Raw genomic sequence first — 24,249 nt, 5'->3', positions numbered from 1 at the left:
ATGGAACCCAGGTCTCCCACATTGCAAGCAGATTCTTTACCAGCTGAGCCACAAGGGAAGCCCAATCCATGGGTAATGACCACTAAATGTAATTGACAAGGAAGAAATCTTTATATACCAAATATCAGTCAGCCTCATAAAAACTGTTTAAATTTTCTTTGTCCTACAGTCACTAGGACAAAGAACCATATCATTGTTCATTTAGCTGGATTCTTCAAAGTCTAAATTTTGAAGAAGATTGTGGATTTTAATCTCTTCCTTGCAAAATACTGACAACTTCATTTAATACTTTCCACTTTGAAACATTTCATGAATATGCAAGTTGAATTTAAAAATGAGTAACTCTTTATAATAACAGAAAGTCAATACTATATACAGCCTCTTTATCCCACCACCCCACCCCACTCCCCAGCCTCTGGAATATAAGCTCTTTAAGGACTAAAGCACATTTTATACCATTTCATAATATAATACACTAGGCATTATATTAGCAAAAAGCAGCTGTATGATAATTGTATATTAATCATGGAAGTCTGGCTTTTAATTCTCAGAGATATTTATCATATTTATACTACCACGGCCCAAATCTGAAAACTCTTCTTTTAAAGTCTACCTAAATAATACATATAGTAAGTTATAATTCATTAACTCAGTAGTTTAACATGCCAAAATTAAGCCAGTCGATCACCTGAACAAATTATATTCCATTCACTTTTGTTTTTAACAGAAGGATTTAGGTGAATTTTGGCTGAGTTGTTTCAGCTTTAAACTGAAAAGGCAATGTGAAGTTGTATAAAAATCAAATCGGTAACTAATACTCAAAAAATTCAAATACTTTCTTCCTCATAAGAACATGATCACACAACCAATAATTTACAGGTTAAATGAAAAGTTTACTAAAAATTTCATTTAATCCATTACCTGAAAAAAGACCATGGTTAAGATCAGCCACTTCTTTTCCCAAATTACTTCTTGATAGGTCTGATTTTCTTATTAGGGCAATAGGTTCTCTTTTCTCTGGTGATCTAATAAAATAACCAAACGATGGCTACAAAATAAATATGTGAATTATTTTATGTTCAACTCCTCTGAGAAATCCTAGACTATTTTATCCTAATACTTGTAACCTAGTTAAATGGATTTCAACAAAGTAATTCTGATTTTCCATTTAAATGTAAGTTGCTAGAAATGAACATTACAAGTCTAGACAGGACATTTCCTTACTGCTAGCTATCTGTAATTATCAGAATGAATACTGCCAAATAATTTGCCCTTACTAAGAAATCCAAATGAAAACAACCCAGAAACGACACTGTTCCCTTGGCAATTATTATTGAGCACCTACTATCTGTTAGGCACTGTTAGTAATCATCAGTGACATATCAGTAAGAAAAAAGATAAAATTTTCTGCCTCCCTGGAACTTATAGTACTTAGAAGGGTATTTTATTTTACACAATAAATAGGTCCCTGAAAACCTGTATTAAGATTAGGCATGTTCCTACTGCCTTGGATGAGCACTCAGAAGGTCTGCGTTCAAGGACCTTGCTCAGGGGGAGGGAATTCCCCATCCAGCTTCTTTCCAGAGCTCTCACAGAACAGACCTGAAATGCAAATTCACTAAAGGCACTCAATTTTCAACTGATCTTCACTTGGGGATATCTTCCTTTGATCCAGCAACTTGAACCAAGCAACATTTCACAACTAACACAAAGTGATAGCTACATCTTTCTAGTCCCTGGTGTTTTGTCCAGCTGTTCAGAGAGGAACTGAGTTACTCTTCAATTTCTCTCATAATGTCAAAACCAATCGATCCAGGAAGAAATATCTGCCTAAGTATTTACTCTCATTTTTTAATTCACTGCACAGATAGTTCAAATTTTTCTGTAAATCAGCAGTGTTCTAACTCGCTGTTACACTCTCAATGAAGCTCAGGTTTAGCATACACTCACTATGACAGCACCAAGTCCCAACACGGAATTCTCCAGAGGCACTCCCACGCCCTAGACTCTTCTGTTTCCTACTGCCATCCTATTCCCCGACCTTCGTGGCACCTCCTATGTGGCTCAGTCTCTGCCCACTGATCCTCCTCTGGGGCTTAGGAGACTCCTGCCTCCAGCTCATCTCACATCTGGGCCTGAAAACTACTCCCTGCCTCCCTGTCCCAGTGAGATGCCCCCAACCCCTGCGAGGGCCCCTCATGACCTGGCCCTTGTCTACTTCCACCAGCCATCCGCCTGCTGCCCCACTCACAGGAGCTGTTTGCCTGCTCTCTGCTCCTCAAATGTGCCGCTCAAGCTCCACTTGGCACCTCCAGACCTTCACTGAGAACACACCACCTACTCCCCAAACTGTCAGGCACCAGCACAGCGCCCCTCCTCAGACACCACCCTGACCCTAGAGACGCACACAGCTTCCCCTCCTGCCTCATACAACTTACCACTACCACTGGCATTTAAAACTTTTTACACATACATCTTACTAAACCAAAACACTACTATATTTCAAAACATGTTTTTAGACCAGAGGTTTAAAAATTAATGAATCTCTGAATTCTTCCCACAACCAAAGACATAACAGCAACAAACATCAAGTACTTGACACATGTGAAGCTGTGCTGAACACCGTAGTGCACCAGCACAGTAACCCACAAACCCTGTAAGACAGTATTCCATCCCAGAAATCGGAAAATTAAGGCACAGAGGAGTTACATACATTGTTCCATGACACAGAACTAGTTAAAAGACAGAGGTAGGACTGGAGCAAGGGTACAACCACTAAAAATCGAAACCTTTTCCCACCATCCCACCACACCCCTATTGTCTCTGCTTTAAAGACACTATGATTTGGCTACACTGTCACTGCATTCAGTACATAAGGGCTGGTGCATTTACCACTCCCAATATACATGGTACTTACTCTTTTCACATTGTAACCACCACCAAGGCAACCGAGAGCTTCAGACCTTTGAGCAAAGAACTCCCCTAAAGACAGACGTAAGTAACTGGCATCATCTCTGTCCACATCTGACGCACTCAGTGATCTCCTCAGTAGACCACAGTTGACCGAAGTTCCCCATGATGTATCTCCAAGGGCAACAGACATGTTCTGGGCATCTATATTTTCTTCCTAGGAAGAAGTTATCATTTCATTTCTACAGCAAGCCTTCTGTTTTTCTAACACATAAAATACTAATTTAACTAAGGAAATTTAAGTACTTAAATTTTTTAAAAGTTTGGACAAATTCAAGCTTAAGCAGCTAAGAAATGTAATGAAGTCCAGAAGAAATTTTTAATACTTGAGTAACGTACAATACACATTGCTTTAATATACTGCTTAATCAAATACTGATTGTCATTGATACAAATCTTTAGAAAGGAATGTATCTTCAAATAAAAACAAATAGCACTACCTCAGTTTAAAACATGATTAAAAACTGGAAATATCTTTGAAACCTATTAAGGCAGTTTTAAGTGAATTAATAACCATTATTTCAGTAGGCCATTTATTTTTCAATTAATAATTAAGTATATGAAGGAAAAGGCAGAAACTATCTAAATATAAGGAATATCAAGATGTAATTCTATAGTATGTATCTATGTATTCTCACTATGTATTCTCAGAAAGAAATGAACATTTTACCTACATTTAAATACAAGAAAAATTCTGAACTGTTGTTAATGTCAATAAAATACAAACCTGCATAAACTGATGCTCTTTATTAAATTCTTCTTCATCTTGTGCAATCAAATCCAATGCATCAGCTTAAAAAAGAAGTTTACATAATTATATTATACTAATGTGCAATTAAATATTAGCATATAAATAAAACTTAGCTAATTAGGAAAATGAAATAGTAAAGAAATAAAACTGAAAGAAATATGTGAAAGCTTCCATCAATGAACTGATGACACATCTGCCTTAAGCACCTAAGAGTACATGGTTCTGCAACTTTTCGTAATGAACCCCCTACTGCAACTGATTTCATCAGGTACTAACTTGCCCTAACTTACTAACAGGGCTCTACAATGTAAGCTTTTTATAAGATTCACATTAATTTCAGCCTTGCAGATCTGGCACACGAGAGTTATAGCAGCTGCCCATGATATGCATGGAATTTCATCTGGAACCATCAGACTGCAAAGCCCCTCTATAAATTCATCACAGTATGAACTACCTATTCGTCCCAACACCCAGGATTGCCCCAGTTTTTGAAAGGCAAAATCCCACATCCCAGTAAACCCCACAGCCTGGGCAAACAGGGACCAGTGTCTGTTCCTCAACGTTTCAACTGAGCAACTCAGTTCACCTTAGGAAACCAATGGGCACACAGCCCTCCATCTCTAGGCCAAGGCCACAAGGCCAGGTGAGTGAGCAGAGGGCCAGGTGTAACACGATGGGGAAGGGGACAGACAGACTGGACAGTAAATGACCCTGCCTAAGGCATTAGAATTAACAAACCTGACCGAGGTTCCTAATGCTCTCATCCTCTGAGATCTCATTTATCTTTCTCGTCACTTTTCTCTCATTTCTACATTATGAACTTTTATTCTAAAATGGATTCGCTTTTGTAACTTCTATCAGAGTAGTTCTTTTGTTCAAGACAATTTATAAAGTGAGAAAGTAAAGCCTAAGGTGTACTAACTGCAACGCACAGGTGCCAAAGTGACTTGCTGTCCTCGATTAGGGAAGGCTTGGCTCAGTCCCAGTGATGAGCAATGATGGACGTGAGCCCCTGTTCCTAAAGAAACAAACGAGGAGCTAAGCACATCCTCCAAAAGGGATTTGATGTGGCCCACCAGGATGACAGACTAACCTCAGAAGACCGTCAGAAACAATGAAAACAGTTAAAAGCAGAGGCTACCAGAACACTTACAGCCAGATCGGAAGTCTTCACTCAGTTCATTACTGAGAGACACATTGAAATCTTGTTCTTTATCAAAAGGTGTGTAATAGGCGAGATCAGTGACCCATCTGCCCTCCTCATCCTGATAGACCACACTCTGTGGTGGGTCCGCTTCTAGAAAAGAGAATTCCAAACACATCCAATGACACACAACAAGCAAAATGATATGATATTCTTATATAATTTCATTTAGCTGACTTATCTTAGTTATCAATGGTATTGAAATCTGCCCAAAATTAGCAAACCCATTTCCCCAAAAGGAAAGCCTCTCTCTGATGGTGAAATCGCCAGCCTTAGTCCCAGTAAACTCCATCACAGAGGATGAGGGAGGAAGGAGAAGATGACAAACACTGACAAAGGCACTGTTCCACCAGATCTGTGAATAAGTACACCATTTTTAAATCCACAGAACATGTATATACTTTAATACGAAAGATTACACAAGTTCCACTTGGAAATACAGTATATTCAAAATGTGTATAAGTATTTTATATATTTCTTATTTTTATTTAAAAAGAAAAAAGAAACAAAGGCCCACTCACGGTCCTTGGTCTTTCCAACCAACTCGTAACATTCACAGGTTTGCCTTTCACTGGTGGGTGACCACGGAGCATCAGTGGAATTAAATGCATTGTCACTAACAGGCTTCAAAGATGCTACATCCACATTTGTTTGAATGGACACTTGAGGCATTTCAGTGTCTAAAAATCTATCCACAGGCAAAACAGTTTCTGAGTCTGACGTCAAATGCTTATTTTGATGAGGAGACACTTCCTCTAGCTTTAGAGAATCCATCAAATCAAAATCATCTTTACTGGCATTTGTGTCGTTAAAGTCAACGGGGTTAAGTTTTGTATTAGGAGTCCTAAGAGACTTCACCAGAACTTCTGCTCTTCCACTTTCCTTTAAAAAGTAAATAATAGACCAGAAATAAGTTTTGTTTTTCATAACTTCTTTCAAAAAAAAAAAAAAGTCACTCAGATGACATGAAATATTTATTCTAGAAAGGAACGGACTACACAGTATTCTTCTAGACTGTATGTGAACCAGTCGTAAAGAATTTACCAAATCAATGGCAAATATACACCAACAGACTTGGATACCAAAAGTATGGCCAAGGTGCTCACTATAGTTCAGGATTTTTAGAAGTGTAACTCTTGTAACTACCTTCCTACCCTATCTAAAAGGATAGGAAGCCCATCAGTGTGGCTAGACTCAAAGAATTAATATGATTAACAGACTTTGAAAACATAAATGAATCACATTTAATAGGAGTAAAATAGCAAATACAACAAATGACCATCAGGAGTCCAAGAACAATTGCATTAGACACAGATTAAGCCATGGCCTCGAAAACACACTCTCCAACAGTCCTTCCCAAATGGCACTCCACACTCTTTCCTAGAATAATAGCTGCTGAAAGGGAATTGTGTGCCCACAACACTCTTCTCAGATATTCAGCCACTGCTAACTATCAAGTGCCAGCGAAGCCTTTAATAGGCTTCTCTGCTATGAGATGTTTAACAATAAAAACAGCTTCACAGATAAGGCTTTTCAAAGTCAGAATACTACACAGAGATAGTTCTATATAAAAGATAAGATACTGACTTTGAAATATGGTCATATATTTAAATTCTAGTGAAATCACTTATTAACTTGGTGATTTTCCAACAATTTTTTATACAAAAAATAAACAATCTCCACTTTATCTCAAAATAAACTCCAAATGACTTAAAGATTTAGATGTAAAAGCAATAGGAGAAAATACAGATAGACAGTTTTATATTCTTCAGTGAATAATAACCTCTTAGTGGAACACTTTTGTGGGTTAAACTCTGTCTCTTTGAAAAGATGTGTCCAAGTCTTATGCCCAGGTGGTACCTGCAAACTGTGGCCTTATTCAGAAATAGGGTCTTTGCAAATGCAACTAAGCTGAAGATCTTGAGACGAGAACATCCTGAAATTGGGGTGGGCCTTAAACCCCACAAGCGGTGTCCTTACAAGAGAAAGGAGGAGGAGACCTCAGAGGGAACAGAAAGACAGGGACAGGCCATGTGAAGATGGAGCAGGCAGTGGAGCGATGTGGCCATGAACTAAGGACACCAGGCCCACAGAGGCTGCAAGAGGCAGGAAGGAGACTGGGGGGCACTTGGCCCTGTCAACATTTTAGAACTGTGAGCAAGTAAATTTCTGTTGTTTGAAGTTACAAAACTTTGGTAATCTGTTCTGGCAGCCCTAGGAAACTATCATAAACACCTGAAAAACTACCAAAAGCCTGAAATATAAGAGGACCAAGAAAGGGAGACCCAGTGAGGTCATAGGAGAAGCTGCCATCTCCAAGGAGAGAAGCCACAGGAGCCCACCCTGCTCACACCTGGATCCGGACTCCCCACCTCCAGAACTGTGAGGAGATATGCATCTGTTGTTCAAGTCAAAAAAAAAAAAAAAAAGTGCACAATGATCAAAGTATCTCAACATAGGAAGTTTAAAAAAGCAAGTTAAAATATGAATATTCCAATGGGGGGAGGGCGGAGAGACAAAGGAGACAAAGAACTGACATTTAAAACTATTTTTCATATAGAATACTAGCAAAGATGAAAAAGAACCAGAACGCAGGAAACCAGCTGTCTCCTCCACAAAGCACCTGAAAACAATGCTGAAGAAAGAATGCTCTTCAGGCTAACAGGGCAAAGTTACCACCTATGGGACTGTGACTGACAGTGGCATGCAGAGGAGGACAGGACGGCACAGGGAGGAAACCTGGAGCAAAGCCACTGGTTGGCAACCCATTCCAGGTCAGGGCTTCTAATGGAGCAGAGCAACCCCTCATTGCAACTGAAAGTCACTAGTTAAAAAAAAACAACAACAACAAAGGCAGGGGGTCATTACAGCTCCTCTGACAGCTTGTACACCTAAACACAAAAACAGAGGTCTCTGTACTTGGACACTGTAACCCAGCAAAACTTGAGAGTAAGGAAATGTGAGACAGGAAAAAAAATAAAAGCAATCCAAAGGTCTCTCAGGAGACAGGGTTTCAGGAGGATGCAAAGAAAGAACACGAAATCCCACAGACCACCTCCTGATAACAAAGGAGGAGGAGGAATCGAACACCACATTCATCAAGATGGTCAAAGAGCACCACCAACAGGAAACAAATGGAACGACAGGCCTTTCCTGAGGATGTAATCCAAGTGCACAACACTGCCCTCTATGTTTCAATTGTTCACACAGCGGGTATGTTTAATCAGGAGGGGAAAGCAGTCACATATATCTAGCATATGGATCATTTTACAAAACAACAGGACTAAACTTTACAAAAAGTTTAATGACATGAAAGACATCCATGTCACGGCAACCAAATACAAGTGTGACCCCCGATCAAAGCCTGGATCTAAAACCAAAGAAATAAAAGGACATCTGTAGACAGTGGATAAATGTGAACATAGACTATGTATTCATTTAAATCACATCAAAGTTACATTAGGCAAATAAAAATTGGGATTATGTAGGAAAATGTCCTCATTCACAGGAAGTAAACACTGAAGTGTTAGGGTAAAATATCTGCACCTTTCAAATGACTCAGTAAAAAAACTACTTTTTGGAAGGACAAAGAAAACACAAAGATGGCAAAAATGTTCACAACTGGTTGACCTGGACAGGAGTATACAGACATTCAGTGCATCACTCTTTTAATTTTTCTGCAGGTGAGGGAAAGGTAAGAAGCAGCAGGAAAGAACAGGAAGGGCATTTCTCATCAGTTTGTATCTGGGAAAATAAAGCCCAAGGAAATCCAACAGAAGTTTTATGTTAATTTTCTAATGAGTCCAGTAATAATTTTCTAATGTCAAATTTCTGAAAAACCATAAAGACTGGAAAATACCTGACTAGGATCACTTGTAGGTAACTTAAAATAATTTTCTGGAGGTTCCTGTCCTTCTAGGTCTTCATACATCATTCCTGGAATCGCCAGTTGCTCAAAATAAGCCTCCAAATGATCATCATAAAACTCTTCATCATCAATATCATCATCTATCAGTAAAATGGAGGAAAAGTAATCAATAAGGTTGATAAACCATTTACATCAACAGTCCATGTGATTCTGTCTAAACATCTGACATGAAAAAAACCATAGTTTTCATCTATAAATCACTAAAAGCACTCTAATATTTAACCAAACTAAATACTTAACCTTCATTGAGAAGACAACACAGAAGCAGCCACCACCAAACATCGGAAGTTAGGATACGGCAAGTGTGGCCATGGGAAAAGCGCCGTTTATTCAGAAAGCAGTGTGGCAAATGAGCAACTATCAACAAAGGACAGATGAGCCTGCCACAGGAGAAATAAAACTAAATCCCAGTGAATTAATGGTTAATGCTAATATGAAACCTCAAACAGTATCTGATCTTAAAAATGAACAACAAAAAAAAGATGTAACAAAGCTGAGTACTGATATGATAAACAATTAACTTCCATTAAACCCAGAAAGTTACAAACAGACAAATAAAACAACAGTGGCACTGCTTCTCAATGTTCTACACACAGCCTGGCAAGGGCAGGATAAAACTACAACTGTCAACCACCTGTAACAGTATTGTGAGCCTTTTCAAGAGGGTAATTTTCCTACTGCCTCTGAGAATCTAGCATACTAAAATAAGAACCTGTATAAATTCAGGTCAACAATTCCTCATCTACAATTTCATAATCTAAAAGTATTTTTAAAATTTTAGCAGCAAAACCCATTTTGATTTTACAGTCTCAATTTATCCCACTTAGCCCACCAGCATGGCCTCCAAAGCCATGGATAATTTGGTCTCTGCCTACTTTCTGGGTTTATTCCCAAGTTCATCTTCACATAGGTGCTATAAACCTGCCACACAAAAGCACTGGCTACTCTCCAAATGTCTCTATGCCCCCACCTTAGGGTCTCTGCTAAAGCCGTTCCTTCCTATTAAATGTACATTTATTCCAGTGTCTATGTTAAGGCCTATCAGAGGCCTCCTTTCTCAAAGAGGAAAAATGACCTTTCCTTTCACTGAAGCCTCACAGACACATTCCTCAGTCAGAATTAACTTGTCACCCTCCTATGACCCCCACACAGTTTGTATCATTGAGACACACTTCACACAGAGGGGAGCCATGCATCTCTTTGCCCACTTGGCAGGACCTTCAGAGTGCAGGGGCAAAATATTTCATTGAACCCCAATGTCTTAGCATAGTGCTTCATCTGTTTATACGGTAATGATTCTCAACAGAGAGATGAGAGAGTAAGCCTATCAGGAGTGCTATAAAGAAAAAAAAAGTTAACTCCCATCGCTTAATGGAAGTGGCCATTTGAGTGCTGGTGGATAAGCGGTAAAGAAGGCAGAGAAACAGCTGCACAATCACTACGGCAACGAGGTGGCAGAAACAAACGGAGCGACAAGCTCAGGACGAGGAAAAGATGAGCCAAGTTTCGTGACGCTACCAGAAGAATCTTCCAAGCTGGCAAGTGATATCAGTTTCTCGTTTTCTAGGAAACTAGTAAGGCTTAAGTCACTGTTTGGATTCCTCTTTTCAAAATGTTTTCCCACGTCAGGAACACCAATCTGTAAGAAATAAAACAAAGTGAGAAATAAAATTCAATTATTTTACAAAAATAATGTTAAAAAAATTCTTACAAAAGTAAAATAAAAATTGCATTTCCTTTTTGTAAGATTTTAAAGTATTTTGTTTACATTTATAAGCATCTGTCCTTCAAGGAGTCGGTCTCTTTTCAATTCAGGGGGGCACGTGATATGGTTCAGTCACATCTCTATATCTGTATACATACACACACTGATGCCCAGAGGCATGCACACAAAGAAGCAGATGTAAGGTCCAGAGGCTCACAGAATGAAGTTTTACCCCAACCCACCACCTGGTACAGTGATTTACAGAGGGGAGGACGGACCCAAGTGAGCTCATTAAAACTGAGATTTTTTGTTAGTTTTTTAACTCTACACTGAAAGAAAGATGACGCTCTTCTTTTTGGTCATGAAATGTTAAAAGTGTACACTCAGGTTGCCTACAAACAAATTCATCCTCCCTACCATTCAACAGATGATAGAGTGCCAGCTCTGTGCTGGGGACTCAGAATGCAATAAACCAAACAAAGCAGAACCCTCACCCCATAGAGCCAGTACTCCAGAGGATCCGGCATGGAACCAGGCAGAGCAGCGGTGCAGACAGCCCTGGAGACTCAGGGAGTCCCAGGCCAGCCCTATTCCCCACTTCCTGGTTATTTATAGCAGTTCACAAGTAGAAGACTTCTACCTAATATTAACGGTACTCAGCATTCATACTTGTGAAACAGGAACTTTTACTCTCCTAACAAAAGAAATTGGTAGCATATAAAAGATTACCTTATTCTCTTTATTCATCCAGGATTGTGAACAAAAATCAATAGGTGAGTCTGTTAAGAAAACAAAAACAAAAACTGACATACCAAGGTATTTTATCAATACCTAACAACTCTCAAAAATATTAATAGCAAATTAACAAACTAAACAATTTTCCCCTTTAAATAGAATAGAGCACTTTTAAATGATAGTATAGAAGCCCATTACTGGCAGTTAAATTTTAAAACGTTAAATTAAAAATGGTAGAAAAGGGAAACACATGTACACCTGTGGCAGATTCATTTTGATATATGGCAAAACCAATACAATATTGTAAAGTTAAATAAAATTAAATTAAAAAAAATGTTAGAAAAGCTTAAAAAATTATACACATACCAAAAACACCTGAATAGGAATCTGATTAAGTCTTTAAAGCTAACTTCTGCTTTACAGAGGACGTGGGAAAGACAGAATCAAGGAGAATGACACCGTGAGTGAGCAAACAGTAGGACAGCTCCAAGAGGACAGGCCTAAAGACACCACAGCAAATGAAGCAAAACACAATGGACCCTTCCACGGACCCCAATTCAAGCAACTCAACCGAGATAATCAGTAAAATATGGACCAGGGTACCATATGCATCAATAATAGCACGGTGGTTATCCAGGAAAATGTTCATATTTTAGAGATGCAAACTAGTATACATAGGAATAAAATGATGTCTGGACTTCTTAAGTATCAGAGGAAAAGGTAATTAAAAACAGAAAAGATGAAGCAAGTGTGACAAAACTTTATACTATCAAACTGTGAGAGAGGTACATGGGGAGGTTTTTTTTTTTTTTTTTTTAACGGATATAAAACTTTAACCCTTTTAAAGTATATAATTCAATGATTTTTAATACATTTACAAAGTTGCACAACCGTTATCACTAACTGCACAATGTTTTCATCACATCAGAAAGAAATGCTGTGCCCACTAACAGTCACTCCTCCTTCTCCCTGTCCCCCAGACTCTAGCAACCACTAATTTCTCTGTCTAGTGGATCTGCCTATCTGTACCAACAGATAAACTGACTTGTAGTATATGGCCTTCTGAGTCTGTTCTCTTTCACTCAGATGCTTTCAAGGGTCTTCCTATTATAGCACATACCAGTACTTCACTCAGTTTTAAAGCTGAATAATACTTTACTGAACAGACACACTACATCTTATTTATCCATACATTAGCTGATGGTTATCTGCATTGTCTCCACTTTTTAGCTACAGTGACTAGTCAAGTTATGGACACTCAGGTATATGAGTTTTTTGTAGATACACACTGTCACTTCTTTTGGGTGTATGTCTAGGACTAGACTCGCTGGGTTGTGTGGTGATGCTATGTTTCATGTTTTGAGGAACTGTCAAAACTATCTTCCACAGCCACACCACTTTACTTCCTAATGAGCAATGTGGTTTCCACAAGAAAGGAGACTTCAGCTTAATCAAAAAGGACAATGAAGAAGAGACTGATTAAGAGATCTTCTCTTACAAAAGTATTACATTAATAAGTAAATGCCAAATCAAAGCATTTTTATAGTATCATAATTTAAGATAAATATTGGTCCAAAGCCAGAAAAACAAGAAAGGAAATTAAAACTGTGTGATATCACTTATATGTGGAATCTAAAAAAATACAACAAACCAATGAATATAACAAAATAGAAGCAGATTCACAGAAACAGAAAATAAACTAGTGGTTACCAGTAAGGAGAGAGAAGGGGGAGGGGAATTATAGGAGCAGGGGATTAAAAGGAACAAATTAGTAGGTCTAAAATAAACTACAAAAACATACTGTACATCATGGGGAATATAGCCAACATTTTATAATAATTATAAATGAAGTATAAGCTTTAAAAATAATGGATCACTATATTATACACCTATAACTTATGTAACTGTACATCAACTACATTTCAATTTAAAAAGATATTTTTAAAAAGGAAATTAAAACACACACATTAAGAAATAATTTCTCCCAGTGGCATACCTTGCTCTTGCCCCAGGGGTGAGGCTCTGTGGGAAGGACCCTGATTCAGGAAGGGCTCTGCAGCTCTGGCCTGCTCCTCTTCTGCTCTTGCTCCATCACTCGGAAAAGCGGACTCTCTGAGGACAGCATCTGACAAACACTGATTTTCTGTCTGGTTCTTTTTCTTAGCGAGAGAACTTTTAAATTAGGGAACAAAATAATAATGAAATATTAGTTACCTTGCATATATCTATAATACCCATTAATCAGTTATTTCGCAAAAAGTAGACACAGTGGAAAAAAAACATTTCTGGACCCAGCCATGTCTGAGGGACTACACCATCATTTTGGCCCAATAATGCACATCTACCAAAACCAAATACACTGTTACTCTGCCTCTCAAGTGATAAAGTGAGGGGTTGTTTTTTTTTTTTCCTTCTTTCCCAGATCTGTGAATCTATCACATCTAGAGGAAAGCTCAGCTTTTTAAAAAACAAGACAGACTTAAAGGATATTGGGGTATTTGCCAAATAGCTACTTCTCTGAATTACAAATGCTTTTAAGTCATACTTCTGTCCCTGCCACTGTTCTTATCCCTGTCTTCCTTCTGCCTCTGTTGTTTCCTATACGGATGAAAAGGTTCTTCCTTAAAGGCAATTTTCACCCAACCTACTAAAAAAGTTCCTGGTTCTCTCACCATTCCCCATGGCCATTTCACCAGCAAAAGGAGGGGAGGAATGGAACTTCAGGAAAAAGTTGCTACTATAACAAATTCATCATGTGACAAATGGGTACCCAGGGCCAGGCCATGATGAATGAAAATAAAATAGTTTTTTCATCAATTCCAAGTTCTAACCCTCTATCCTAGTTTCTCCACCTTTTTATTACAGCTGCAGTAGATAGCTGAATCAAAAAACAAACAACCTGATTAAAAAATGGGCAGAAGAACTGAATAGACATTGTCCCAAAGACATACAGATGGCCAACAGGTACATGAAAGATGCTCAACACTGATGATCATCACCAGGGAAATGCAACTCAAAACCACAAAGTGGTAAGGCCCTTAAACGTGTCAGAACAGCTAGCTTCAAAAAAGACAACAAACAGCAAGTGAAGAGAATGTGGAGAAAAGAGAACCCTCCTACACTGCTGTGGGACTGTAAACTGGTACAGCCACTGTGGAGAACAGCATGAAGGCTCCTCAAAGAGATGACCAGTCCAAGTTCGATGCATGAAGCCGGGCACCCGAGGCCAGTGCTCCTGGACAACCCAGGGAGGGGAGGTAGGTGGGAGGGTGTTTAGGATGGGTGGGGAACACATGTATACCTGTGGCTGATTCATGTTGATGTATGGCAAAAACCATCACGGTATTGTGAAGTAATTATCCTTCAATTTAAATTAATCGATTTTAAAAAATTACTATATGATCCAGAAATTTCACTCTTGGGTATTTATGCACAGAAAATAAAAACACTAACTGGAAAAATACATGCACCCCTATGTTCACTACAGCACTATTTACAATATCCAAGATATGAAAGCAACCTAAGTGCCCATCGACAGATAAATGGACAAAGAAAATGTAGTTGTGTGTAGTACTCGGCCATAAAAATGAAATCTTTTGATAAAGCAAATCTAGAATGAATATACAGAGTTAACAATTTTTATAAAGTATTTATGCATGTGTGCTAAGTCATTTCAGTTGTGCCCAACTCTCTGCGACTCTATGGACTTTAACCCACCAGGCTCCTTCCTCTGGACATGGGGATTCTCCAGGCAAGAATACTGGAGTGGGTTGCCACGCCTTTCCTCCAAGGGATCTTCTCGACCCAGGTATCGAAACCATGTCTCCTGCGGCTCCTGCACTGCAGGTGGATTCTTTGCCGCTGAGTCACCGGGAAAGCCCCTTGTACATGTATATGTGCATAGAAAATCGTCCAGATTAAATAAAAAGATAATCAACATCTATTTTCTAGTTAGTAGGTTGACAGGTATTTGCTGTCTTTCTTACAACTGCCTGTATTTTATGATTTTTTCCCAATGAGCATGTATTACTCTTAGAAAAAAATTTTGAAAGACTAAATATGTTATTAATATCATATAAAGAAAACGGCTAAAGATTCTTAGAATTGATTAGAGACACAATGACCATCTTCCATCAGACCGAGTGAGACTCGCTCTTAACACAGTGAAAGCAAGATGAAGTAAGAACTCACTCATCATCCGAGAAGACAAGCCGTAACCTCTCTCTCGGCTCATCTTCACTCTGGCTACTGGGCGATGTCTCCGATGGAACTGAAAACTTCCCTTCCACTAAGTAAGAGGTCTGGACATCAGAATACCTGCACACAAAAATTTTGTTGCAATTGTTAATAATTAAATTACACATATTTAAAATTCACACGACATAGGACTGTGTGACTATAAAATCAATCGCCAGGGGTAAAAACAGGTCCCACAGGGTTGAAAACCATCACCATACCTGAAAAGCACTGAAAACCTGTGTAGCAGCAGCAGAACATATATTTTCAACAAGAAACTCATGGAAATCGTAAAGCTAAAAGTTTTTAGAGAGTTAATCCAACCCCTCCATTCCAAAGGTAAAGATAATGCTCCATACAGAATGTTTAGGTTGGGCAGAAGATGGGAAAGAGGCTAGAGGTTTTTTTTTTTAATTAAAGATTTCTCTGTAGCATGCAAAGCCTTTTTTAAAAAAAAAATATTTATTTTAGTTGTACTGGGTCTTTGCTGCTACAGGGGCTTTGCTCTAGTTGCAGCAAGCAGGAACTACTCTCTCGTTGTGGTGCACCAGCTTCTCACTGAGGTGGCTTCTCTTGTGGAGCACAGGCTCTAAGGGCATGCAGGCTTCAGCAACTGAAGTGTGTGGACTCAGTAGTTGCAGATCTCAGGCTCTGAGCACAGGCTCAATAGTTGTGGTACACAGGCTTAGCTACTCCGTGGCATGCCAGATCTTCCTAGATCAGGGATTGAACCTGTGTCTCCTGCATTGGCAGGCATATTCTTTATCACTGAGCCACCAGGAATACCCAGAAGTTAGATTTTTAAGCCCAGACAAAGTCACACATTACACAAAATGGGTGAACTATACACATCACATTTGGGGATGTAACTCAAATCACCAGCTACCAAGGGGCTGAACTAATACAAAGCCAAAACACCATGAACAGAAAAACCACTGGTAGGTCAAACAGTCACCAGTCCTCAATTCCAAACCTACCCATCCACCACTGATAAGGTGAAGGAATAGGAAAGAGGGTTTTATCTTCTATGTTGACTTTACATAAATGGTCATCTCCCTCAGATAAAGCAAAAGCTCAAGCTTGACTGAGAAATTTCACAGAACTATCAATATATCAAAGACTTTAAGGACCTGTAAAAAAAAAAATCATCTGTTAAAACAATTCGTACCTGTTTTCAGAGCTGGATCTATTTCTAGCAAGTGTGGAAACAGCAACAGGCAAGCCAAGATTTGAAGAAAGAGTGACATTTTCCAGAATCCCACTATTACCAAGTAATGAACTGGTTAAAAAGCTTGGAAATGACTCCTCGGCTATACCTCGAAAATCTTCCATCTCACTGCAACAATAAAAGTATTCTTATATATCAAATATTACTATAAAAGTTTTCAAATGATTAAGAAGTCTCATAAATCTTAGAAAACTGATAAAATTCTTTTTTTGGAACAGCACTAAGGGGATACTATAGCTGAGAATATAAACCTCAAACTATGTTCTTACAATTAACAAAACAATGAGATACAACAGCTTAATTACTCTTGAATTTTGAATTTACTAATAAAGAATCAAAGAAGACATGACATCAATGGCACATACAGATGATTTCAGGACATTACTTAAAAGTATACCAGTTGAATACATATCCTAACACGGAACAGAAAAAACAGAACTAGCAAAATCTAGCCCCTGAATTCAGAGATTAAGGATGAGTAAACGGTTTAAAAAGTGAGTCTCTCCAAAGAAAAATGTTCAAGTTTATAAAGTATATCTGGCACATGGACAAGACAGAAACGGTAAAAGTGGCACACAAAGGCTAGGTCTGGGGAACCCTGGCACACCCTGTACTGATGGAGAACCTCCACTGCACGCTGGCCACGGGCTCCATGGATCTTGACCGCAGTACTCAGGAGATGTCACTTAATTTCAAAAATATTTCAGAGTGCTTCTCATGTAAGGGTTGTGAAGAAAATAATTAAATCAGGAAAAACAAAATGAGAGGATACTGGCCTTATACTTTGAGGAATGAGAAGGACTTTCATAGGCAAAGTATGAAATAAGGGAGCTTTTAAAAAAGACAAACATAAGCAGTGGTGGGAGAGATTTAAGATTTATTGCATACCCACTACCTTAACTCACTTATCCTCAATTTACTAAAAAAACAAACTCAGAGACTAAACTAGCTAAATTTATCTAAGGTTGTGCAATTAGTAAGATTCATGCCCAGGACTAATTCCAAACTGTTCTAAACACTAAGTGTATGGTGACCATAAGAGATGCTCCACTGTATTCAGGCAACAGGTAAGCAAAACCATGGAGCAGGTTCCATAAGTCTTAAATGGTGTATTAGGAAGTCTGGCCTAATCCCATCAGCTGAAAGGAGAGGAAGAAAGAGGGCTTAGAGCCTGGAAGGATATTCTAAGCACTGCCACTACTGGTAAGATGGATAAAATGCAGGACTGTGCTAGGTTCAGTGACAAATCACTCATCTGTGAGTTTAGGTATTACAGACTAATCCAATTACTCAACAAAGTAGGAAAAGTCTTAAGATCAGTAGAAACCTACTAAACTTACCTGAGCATAGATGAAGTTATCCACACTCCTGGCAGAAGCCCACCCCTCCCACTCCAACACCAGTCTCTCCTCCTCAACACTGTCCCATCTCTTGGTGCAGTGCCCCCACACAAAGAAGCCTTCCTCAACCTCAGCCCAGCTATCCCCTGGAGCTACCACCACCTCTGTCCATGCTCCCTCTGCCTCTCAGACCTCCAGCAGGAGTCACTATTGTCCACCCGGCTCCAGTCCTCACTGGAGCCCACTCCCAGTTGGCTTTCATCCCAGGGCCTCACCAAACACTTGTCAACATCACCAATAACCTCTCTGTTGCCTACCCCATGATCCCACGGTCAAGTTTCAGTCCTAGTCTTGGAACTGACAGAATGAAATTCACGCTCCTTCCTCACAGAAATACTTTTTTCACCTGGCTTCCAAAGCACCTCTGTCTGACCCCCACATTCACCAGGGGCTGCTTCACCTCCTTGCTGGGGCCCTCTTCCTCTCCTGGACCTGCACACAGCAAGGCTCCAGGGCTGGCTCCAGGTTCCCCTATCTATCCAGCCTCACTAGATGACTGCCCTCACTTTGGAAGTTTTATATACCAGCCTGGGCCCCTCCCTTGAGCCTCAGATATTCAACTACCTACCTGACATTTTCACATGGATATCCAACAGGCACCTGAAACTTCAACCTTGACTCCACTTCATGGCAACCCCCTCAAGAAAAACCGCTCTTCAATCCTCCCCACAGAGAAAATGACAACTCCGTTCTCCCACTGCTCAGACCAAACCTTCAGGGCCCATGTCCCCACCAACCAGTACAGTCAGGCACGGCATGCCTGTTTCCTGGCACTGCTTACTCTTCTCTTTACAGTTCACCCGTTTAACTACCCTCTCCCACACCAGAATGTGAGCGCCATGAGGGCAGAGACTGGGCCTGTGTCACAGTGAATTCCTATCTAAAGCAGTCCCCTACAAAGTAGACCCTCAATAAATCTGCTGAAGAAAGGAAGGTTTTCAAACTGAGTTAATACAAGCAAATTCATCACCACCTATCGCGTAAGCACCCACCACATCTCAGATCATGCCCCAGTGTTTTCCTCTCTTTGACAGGTCTAATTCCTCTTCTTGATTCCTATAAAGACGTTCAAACTCTCCCACATTAGGATGCAGGAAGTGGAAAACCTGTCCCATCCTTCCTCTGCACGTTACCCATCCCCACCCCACCCCACACACAGCCAAACATCTCATCTGACAGCCTCCCCTTCCATGTTAGGGACACCCAGGACCCTGACCTCAGCTACATAATGCAGTGCACACCTTATACAGACGAATCTCAAACTCAAATGCCTTCAATGACACACACTGTCAGACGACAGGCCTCTAAGAAGAGAGATCAACTAGAAACCAGACTCCACTTGAACCAATTTAAATGCAGTGAAAACACCACAGGCAATCAAAACACACTTGTGAATCTTATTTTTGAGGAAAACACAGGGCTTGTCTAAAACAAACCCAGAATCACTCTCCATCTTTCTGACTCTGCTACAACCACTCTACCCAACAGAAAGGCCTCCTGACCAGTCTCAACGCTTCAGTTCTCACCACCCTACAATTAATCTTCTGCACGGCAATCAAAAGGACCATCAAACATAAGCCAGGTACCATACCCTTCCTGAAAACTTCAATGAACCACCTCATCTTCCACATGTCCCAGCCTCCTGCACCTGTTACTGTAACACCCAAGCACATCCCTGCCCTGGAGCCTAGAATATTCCTTGAGATGTCTGCACAGCTAGCTCCTTCCCAACATTCACCTCAATTCAAATGTCACTTTATAAAAGAGGCGATCCCTTATCATTAAGTGAAACCTAGCCCCATAGTCCATCACAGTCATTTTATTTTCTGCTAGACTGATGACTGCCTTTTTGTATTTGTCTGTCTTCTTCCACTAAAAAGATTTCTTTCTACTAAGAGCAGAAGCCTTGCCTATCCATCCATCACACTTTAAAATCCTGACCAAGTCATCCAGGTAGGCTCCTCAAATCTAGTCTTGTAGCTACTAAGTTACGCATTTACAAACATATTTAACACTTCAAAATATACATTAACTCTTTAAGAGTGATCTCAGCTTAGAAGGAAACAAATCCAAGAAAATTGAGATATTAAGCAAAGGTCATTCATACAACAATCACTATTAAACAGAAACCGTGAAAGACAACTTTGTTTGGCTGCATGAAGCAAAACAACAGTAAATAAGGTGGTTGCCCTCAGGAAGCTAACAATCCACTCGGATACAGTATTAAGTGTAGAAGAGCTTTGCTGCAGGTGCAAGAGTAACACCATCCAAGGGAAGATTCCTCCAGATGTAATCTAATGCCCAGTCTCTCTTTTCCAGAACAGGATTACACTTATTCTAACCCATCCTAAAGCTTTCCTAGAAGAGAAGATCTCCTAATTTCCATCTGTACTGCATTACCAAGCCTCCGTCTCACCTTAAACCAAATCAGTAGGATGTTGTCTTTCCTTTCACTACATTTGAACTAACCAGCCACCTTGGAGATTTCTCTGGATATTTCCCTAAAGCAATAACTTCAAAACTTCTTGCTCGAGTTTACTAATACTTCATTGCTTTCAAGCCTAGATACATACAATATCATGGCCTGCAGCTGTGGACCAGAAATCTACGGGCAAAAAAATATCAGCTGTGGGGAAAAAGCAACGTCAAACTTCCCCAAAGTTCTAAGATACTCTTTATCATTAGATAGGTACTTTAGCATAGCAGTTTTCAAAGCTTACCTTAAAGTTTGCCCTAAAAACTGAAGTCCGGAGAAAAAGTTGATCTTGGAACAGGAAAAGCTCCAGTCAAGTGACCTCAAAATGCTAACAGCGAGTGAAAACACAGTCATAAAAAGAGCTGTCCTCCAGGCGACTGCCTCGAAAGGGACCTCATGCTTCGGGGAACAAAGTCTGCCGTCGGGAGAAAACAAAAGTAGAGCTACCTCAAACACTGTCTCTCTTCCCGTTTTTTCCGTGAAACGACTCGCACGAAGCCGGGAGCCACTGGGACACGGCCTCACCCGCTGGACCGCAGCGCGTCACCCGCGCCTGGCCCGGCCAGTGAGCGGGGGCCGTCGTGTGGGGAGAGGGGGGCGGGACCAGGCCCCGAACAAGATAACCTCGTTCCGGAGGCCCCACTCTTACGGCAGCCCGAATCGCCCTCCCCGACCAACTACCCCTCACCAAGCGCGCGACGCCAGACGCTGCAGCCCAGCCGGCTGAAGGTCCGCTGAGGAACCGGTCAGGCGTCCGTGGTGGGGTTGGGGCGGGGGCGGGGGGGGGGGGGTGTCCCGACAGCGCGCGTGCGCGCGTCCCCTCACGGTTTCCCGGCCGTACCGCGCGCCCCTCCGATTTACGTCGGTTCGCGGCACGGGCCGAGGGGCGGGGACTCCGAGCCGGCTTTGGATTGGGTGGCGCGAAGGGGCGAGCCCGCTGATTCGCTGAGGGTGAGCGTCCGGATTTGAAGCGGGAAGCCGCGGCCGGCGCAAGGGCGCGGCGCCTGCTTTACCTGTAGCCAGAGGCGGCACTGTGCGCAAAGACCTACTTCGGGTGGACAGGACAACTGACACACCCCCGAGTTCGGGTCGGAAGTGTTGGCATTGTCCCTACGGGAGCAGACACTGACGTGTGTGGCCACCTGCCTCACGTTTACACCTAGAGCGCTCCCGTTAGAAGTCTTATCATGGGCGCGCGCTACACTGAGTCTCCTGTGTGGGGCAGTAAGGTTGGTCCCAGGTGGAGAGGGACAAGATGAGACGGTCGGTCCTTAATTGCCTTCCTCCGTCTCCGTCCTCCTTAGGTCACGAATCCCATCACCAAAGCCTGCTCAGCATAAGGCCCTATTTTACAGAAACCACTCCTTTCACTTTCCTTTATCCCAGGATTTATTGCATACAGTTCCTCTAACAAATTTAACTCCTTAACTTTATCCATTCGACGGTTGTTGAATGCTGACAGGCACAGCACACTTCGGACTTTAACAGGCTCTACTCCTAATTTTAGCCTGGTGGGAAAAAGACATCCTCTTACAACTTGACCTTCTACCTCCTCTAAAGTACTGCTCAGTGACCCTCCATGGATGCCCTTTTCACTTTTTTGTCTCTACCTTTGGAAACGCTGTTATCTCTCTGTGCAGAGAATAAAACACCCACCCTTCCTTCTGTTTATCACACAAAGACCACTCTCTCTCCTATACTTAATTGCCTCCTTGCACACCTTATTTGTCACTCATCCCATGTTTTCTGGCTTGGCCCTGAACACTACTTGCACACTTGTTTTAATTAATCAGGACTGGCCTGTCAAATTCAGCGACGTCTCCACAGTTCTCTTGCCATCTCCTTGAAACCTATCCTCGGCATTCAACTACCCCTAATTCTACCTGTGTCCACAATGAACAAAGTTTAAATGGAGAAAAATCTCAAGAGTTTCTCAATCTTGGAAAAATAAACCAAAGACTTAGCTCTAAGAGCTGAAAAGATGCTACCTGAGAGTAAAAAGCAACCCTTTGTCTACACCACACACTAGCAGTGAACTGCTGGACTGTGTCCATGTGACAGACTGTCACCCACCCTGAATCCCTCAGACCCAACTCACTGTCCTTCCATCATAAAGATTAAGTGACCAGAGCTCTCCCCCATGCCACCGAGCAACCTGACCGTAACAAAGAACTATACTCAAAGTATGTACAGGAAAAGAGCCCAGACTCTGATGCCAAACGGCCTAAATCTCAGTGCTCTCACTTCCTAGCTGTGCAGCCTGCATGTGGCCTCATCTGTAAAATGGGGATCATCAGCGCACTTGCCTCAGAGGACTGCTGTGAGGATCAAGTCACTTAACGTGCACCCAGAAGAGCACTGGCACATGGAAAGCACTCAGGCAACATTAGCTGTTATCTGACCAGCTGAAAGGGAAGAGTAGACCCCCCATTGAATTTCAAAGCTGTAATTCCAGGTAGAGCTTGAAGCAGCCCCACGGCAGGGATTCAGTTAAGGTGGATGTCTCACACCCCCTTTACCAACTGCACCTCAACACCAAGATCCAGCACCTTCTAGAGTGTGAACACAAGGTATGTGTGCAGATTCATCTCCCACTAGCTCCCCAAATGCACCTTATTCTTTCAGTGGATTAACACTTAATCCTCTTGCCTCTTCTATTTGGGCCATCACCCTGGACTCCACCCTCCTCCACTTTAAGTATTCCAACCTGTCAAAATCCCACATCCCTTCCAAATCCTGCTGACTCACATAAATCCCTTTCTTTAATGCCTCCTGTACCATTCAACCTTCACTGTGAAGCTAAATCTTTATTAGTTTGTAAATTATGTAAATGCCTTCTCCCACTAGAATGAATGTGTACAGACTACCTCTTTTTTTACATATCCCAAAGTGTTGGCACAGTGTCTTGCACACAGAAGATGCCCGATATTCACTAAATTACCCCAGACTGCTTCCCTGGTGGCTCAGATGGTAAAGAATCCACCTTCAATGCAGGAAACCTGGGTTCAATCCCAGGGTCAGGAAGAGCCCCTGGAGAAGGGAATGGCAACCCACTCCAGCATTCATGCCTAGAGAATCACTTGGAGAGAGGAGCCTGGGAGGCCCAGTCCATGGGTCACAAAGAGTTGGACACGACTGAGCAACTAACACTTTTAATGTTTCACCCCAGATACCTCTATAATGATTGAAATCTAACTTGAATTCTTAATTCTGAGTTAGATCCAGACTTAAAGTGAGACCTCTTGCTTTGAACTAAGTAAGTCGATTAGTCTAAAGTAAGTCCTTTAACAGAAGGAAGACTTCACCTTAAATTAAAGCATAATGGACCTTATTTATCCTTGCATGTGAAAAAGCTCTTGGGGTTTAAGAGGAGAGTGTCTATTGATAGGAAAGTGTCTTAGAAAATTAGATTTTAAGTTATACATTTATAACAGCTCTACCATCAATGTGTGATTAGCTGACAGGCACATGAAATGCTGTTCAAATAGTCTAAGTAGACATCTGTTGGATCTAGATGTTAGTTTACATACTAACTTTCTACCTTCTAAATTAATGCCATGATCATCCCTCAGTTTCTGATTGTTGGGATTTTTTTTAGCAATGTGATATTTTAGGA

The 24,249-nt window shown here is 41.0% G+C and overlaps 1 protein-coding gene across 7 annotated transcripts in view; it reads right to left on the bottom strand.

Annotated features, from left to right (window-relative positions):
• The window catches only part of CEP192 (centrosomal protein 192), a 74,008-nt gene extending 52,597 nt beyond the window's left edge, over window positions 1-21,411 (bottom strand). For 6 of the 7 annotated variants that reach the window (XR_003508471.1, XM_027526090.1, XM_027526093.1 and 3 more), the window contains exons 1-13: window positions 21,322-21,411; window positions 20,878-21,048; window positions 16,698-16,865; window positions 15,485-15,610; window positions 13,290-13,465; window positions 11,288-11,337; window positions 10,372-10,492; window positions 8,785-8,933; window positions 5,447-5,807; window positions 4,875-5,018; window positions 3,698-3,762; window positions 2,918-3,127; window positions 922-1,048 (exon numbers count right to left, since the gene is read on the bottom strand). Coding sequence is in view for 6 of the 7 variants with exons in the window: in XM_027526090.1 (XP_027381891.1) it covers window positions 922-1,048; window positions 2,918-3,127; window positions 3,698-3,762; window positions 4,875-5,018; window positions 5,447-5,807; window positions 8,785-8,933; window positions 10,372-10,492; window positions 11,288-11,337; window positions 13,290-13,465; window positions 15,485-15,610; window positions 16,698-16,865; window positions 20,878-20,987 (1,807 nt within the window). In the remaining variant the exon portion in view is untranslated. The remainder of the gene's footprint in view (window positions 1-921; window positions 1,049-2,917; window positions 3,128-3,697; window positions 3,763-4,874; window positions 5,019-5,446; window positions 5,808-8,784; window positions 8,934-10,371; window positions 10,493-11,287; window positions 11,338-13,289; window positions 13,466-15,484; window positions 15,611-16,697; window positions 16,866-20,877; window positions 21,049-21,321) is intronic. The other variant, XM_027526094.1, reaches the window with a different exon arrangement.
• Window positions 21,412-24,249: the final 2,838 nt, after the last annotated feature.

This window comes from Bos indicus x Bos taurus, chromosome 24, assembly GCF_003369695.1.
Source record: "Bos indicus x Bos taurus breed Angus x Brahman F1 hybrid chromosome 24, Bos_hybrid_MaternalHap_v2.0, whole genome shotgun sequence".
In the NCBI taxonomy this organism is placed as follows: domain Eukaryota; kingdom Metazoa; phylum Chordata; class Mammalia; order Artiodactyla; family Bovidae; genus Bos; species Bos indicus x Bos taurus.
This window is presented reverse-complemented; position numbering and strand designations above follow the sequence as displayed.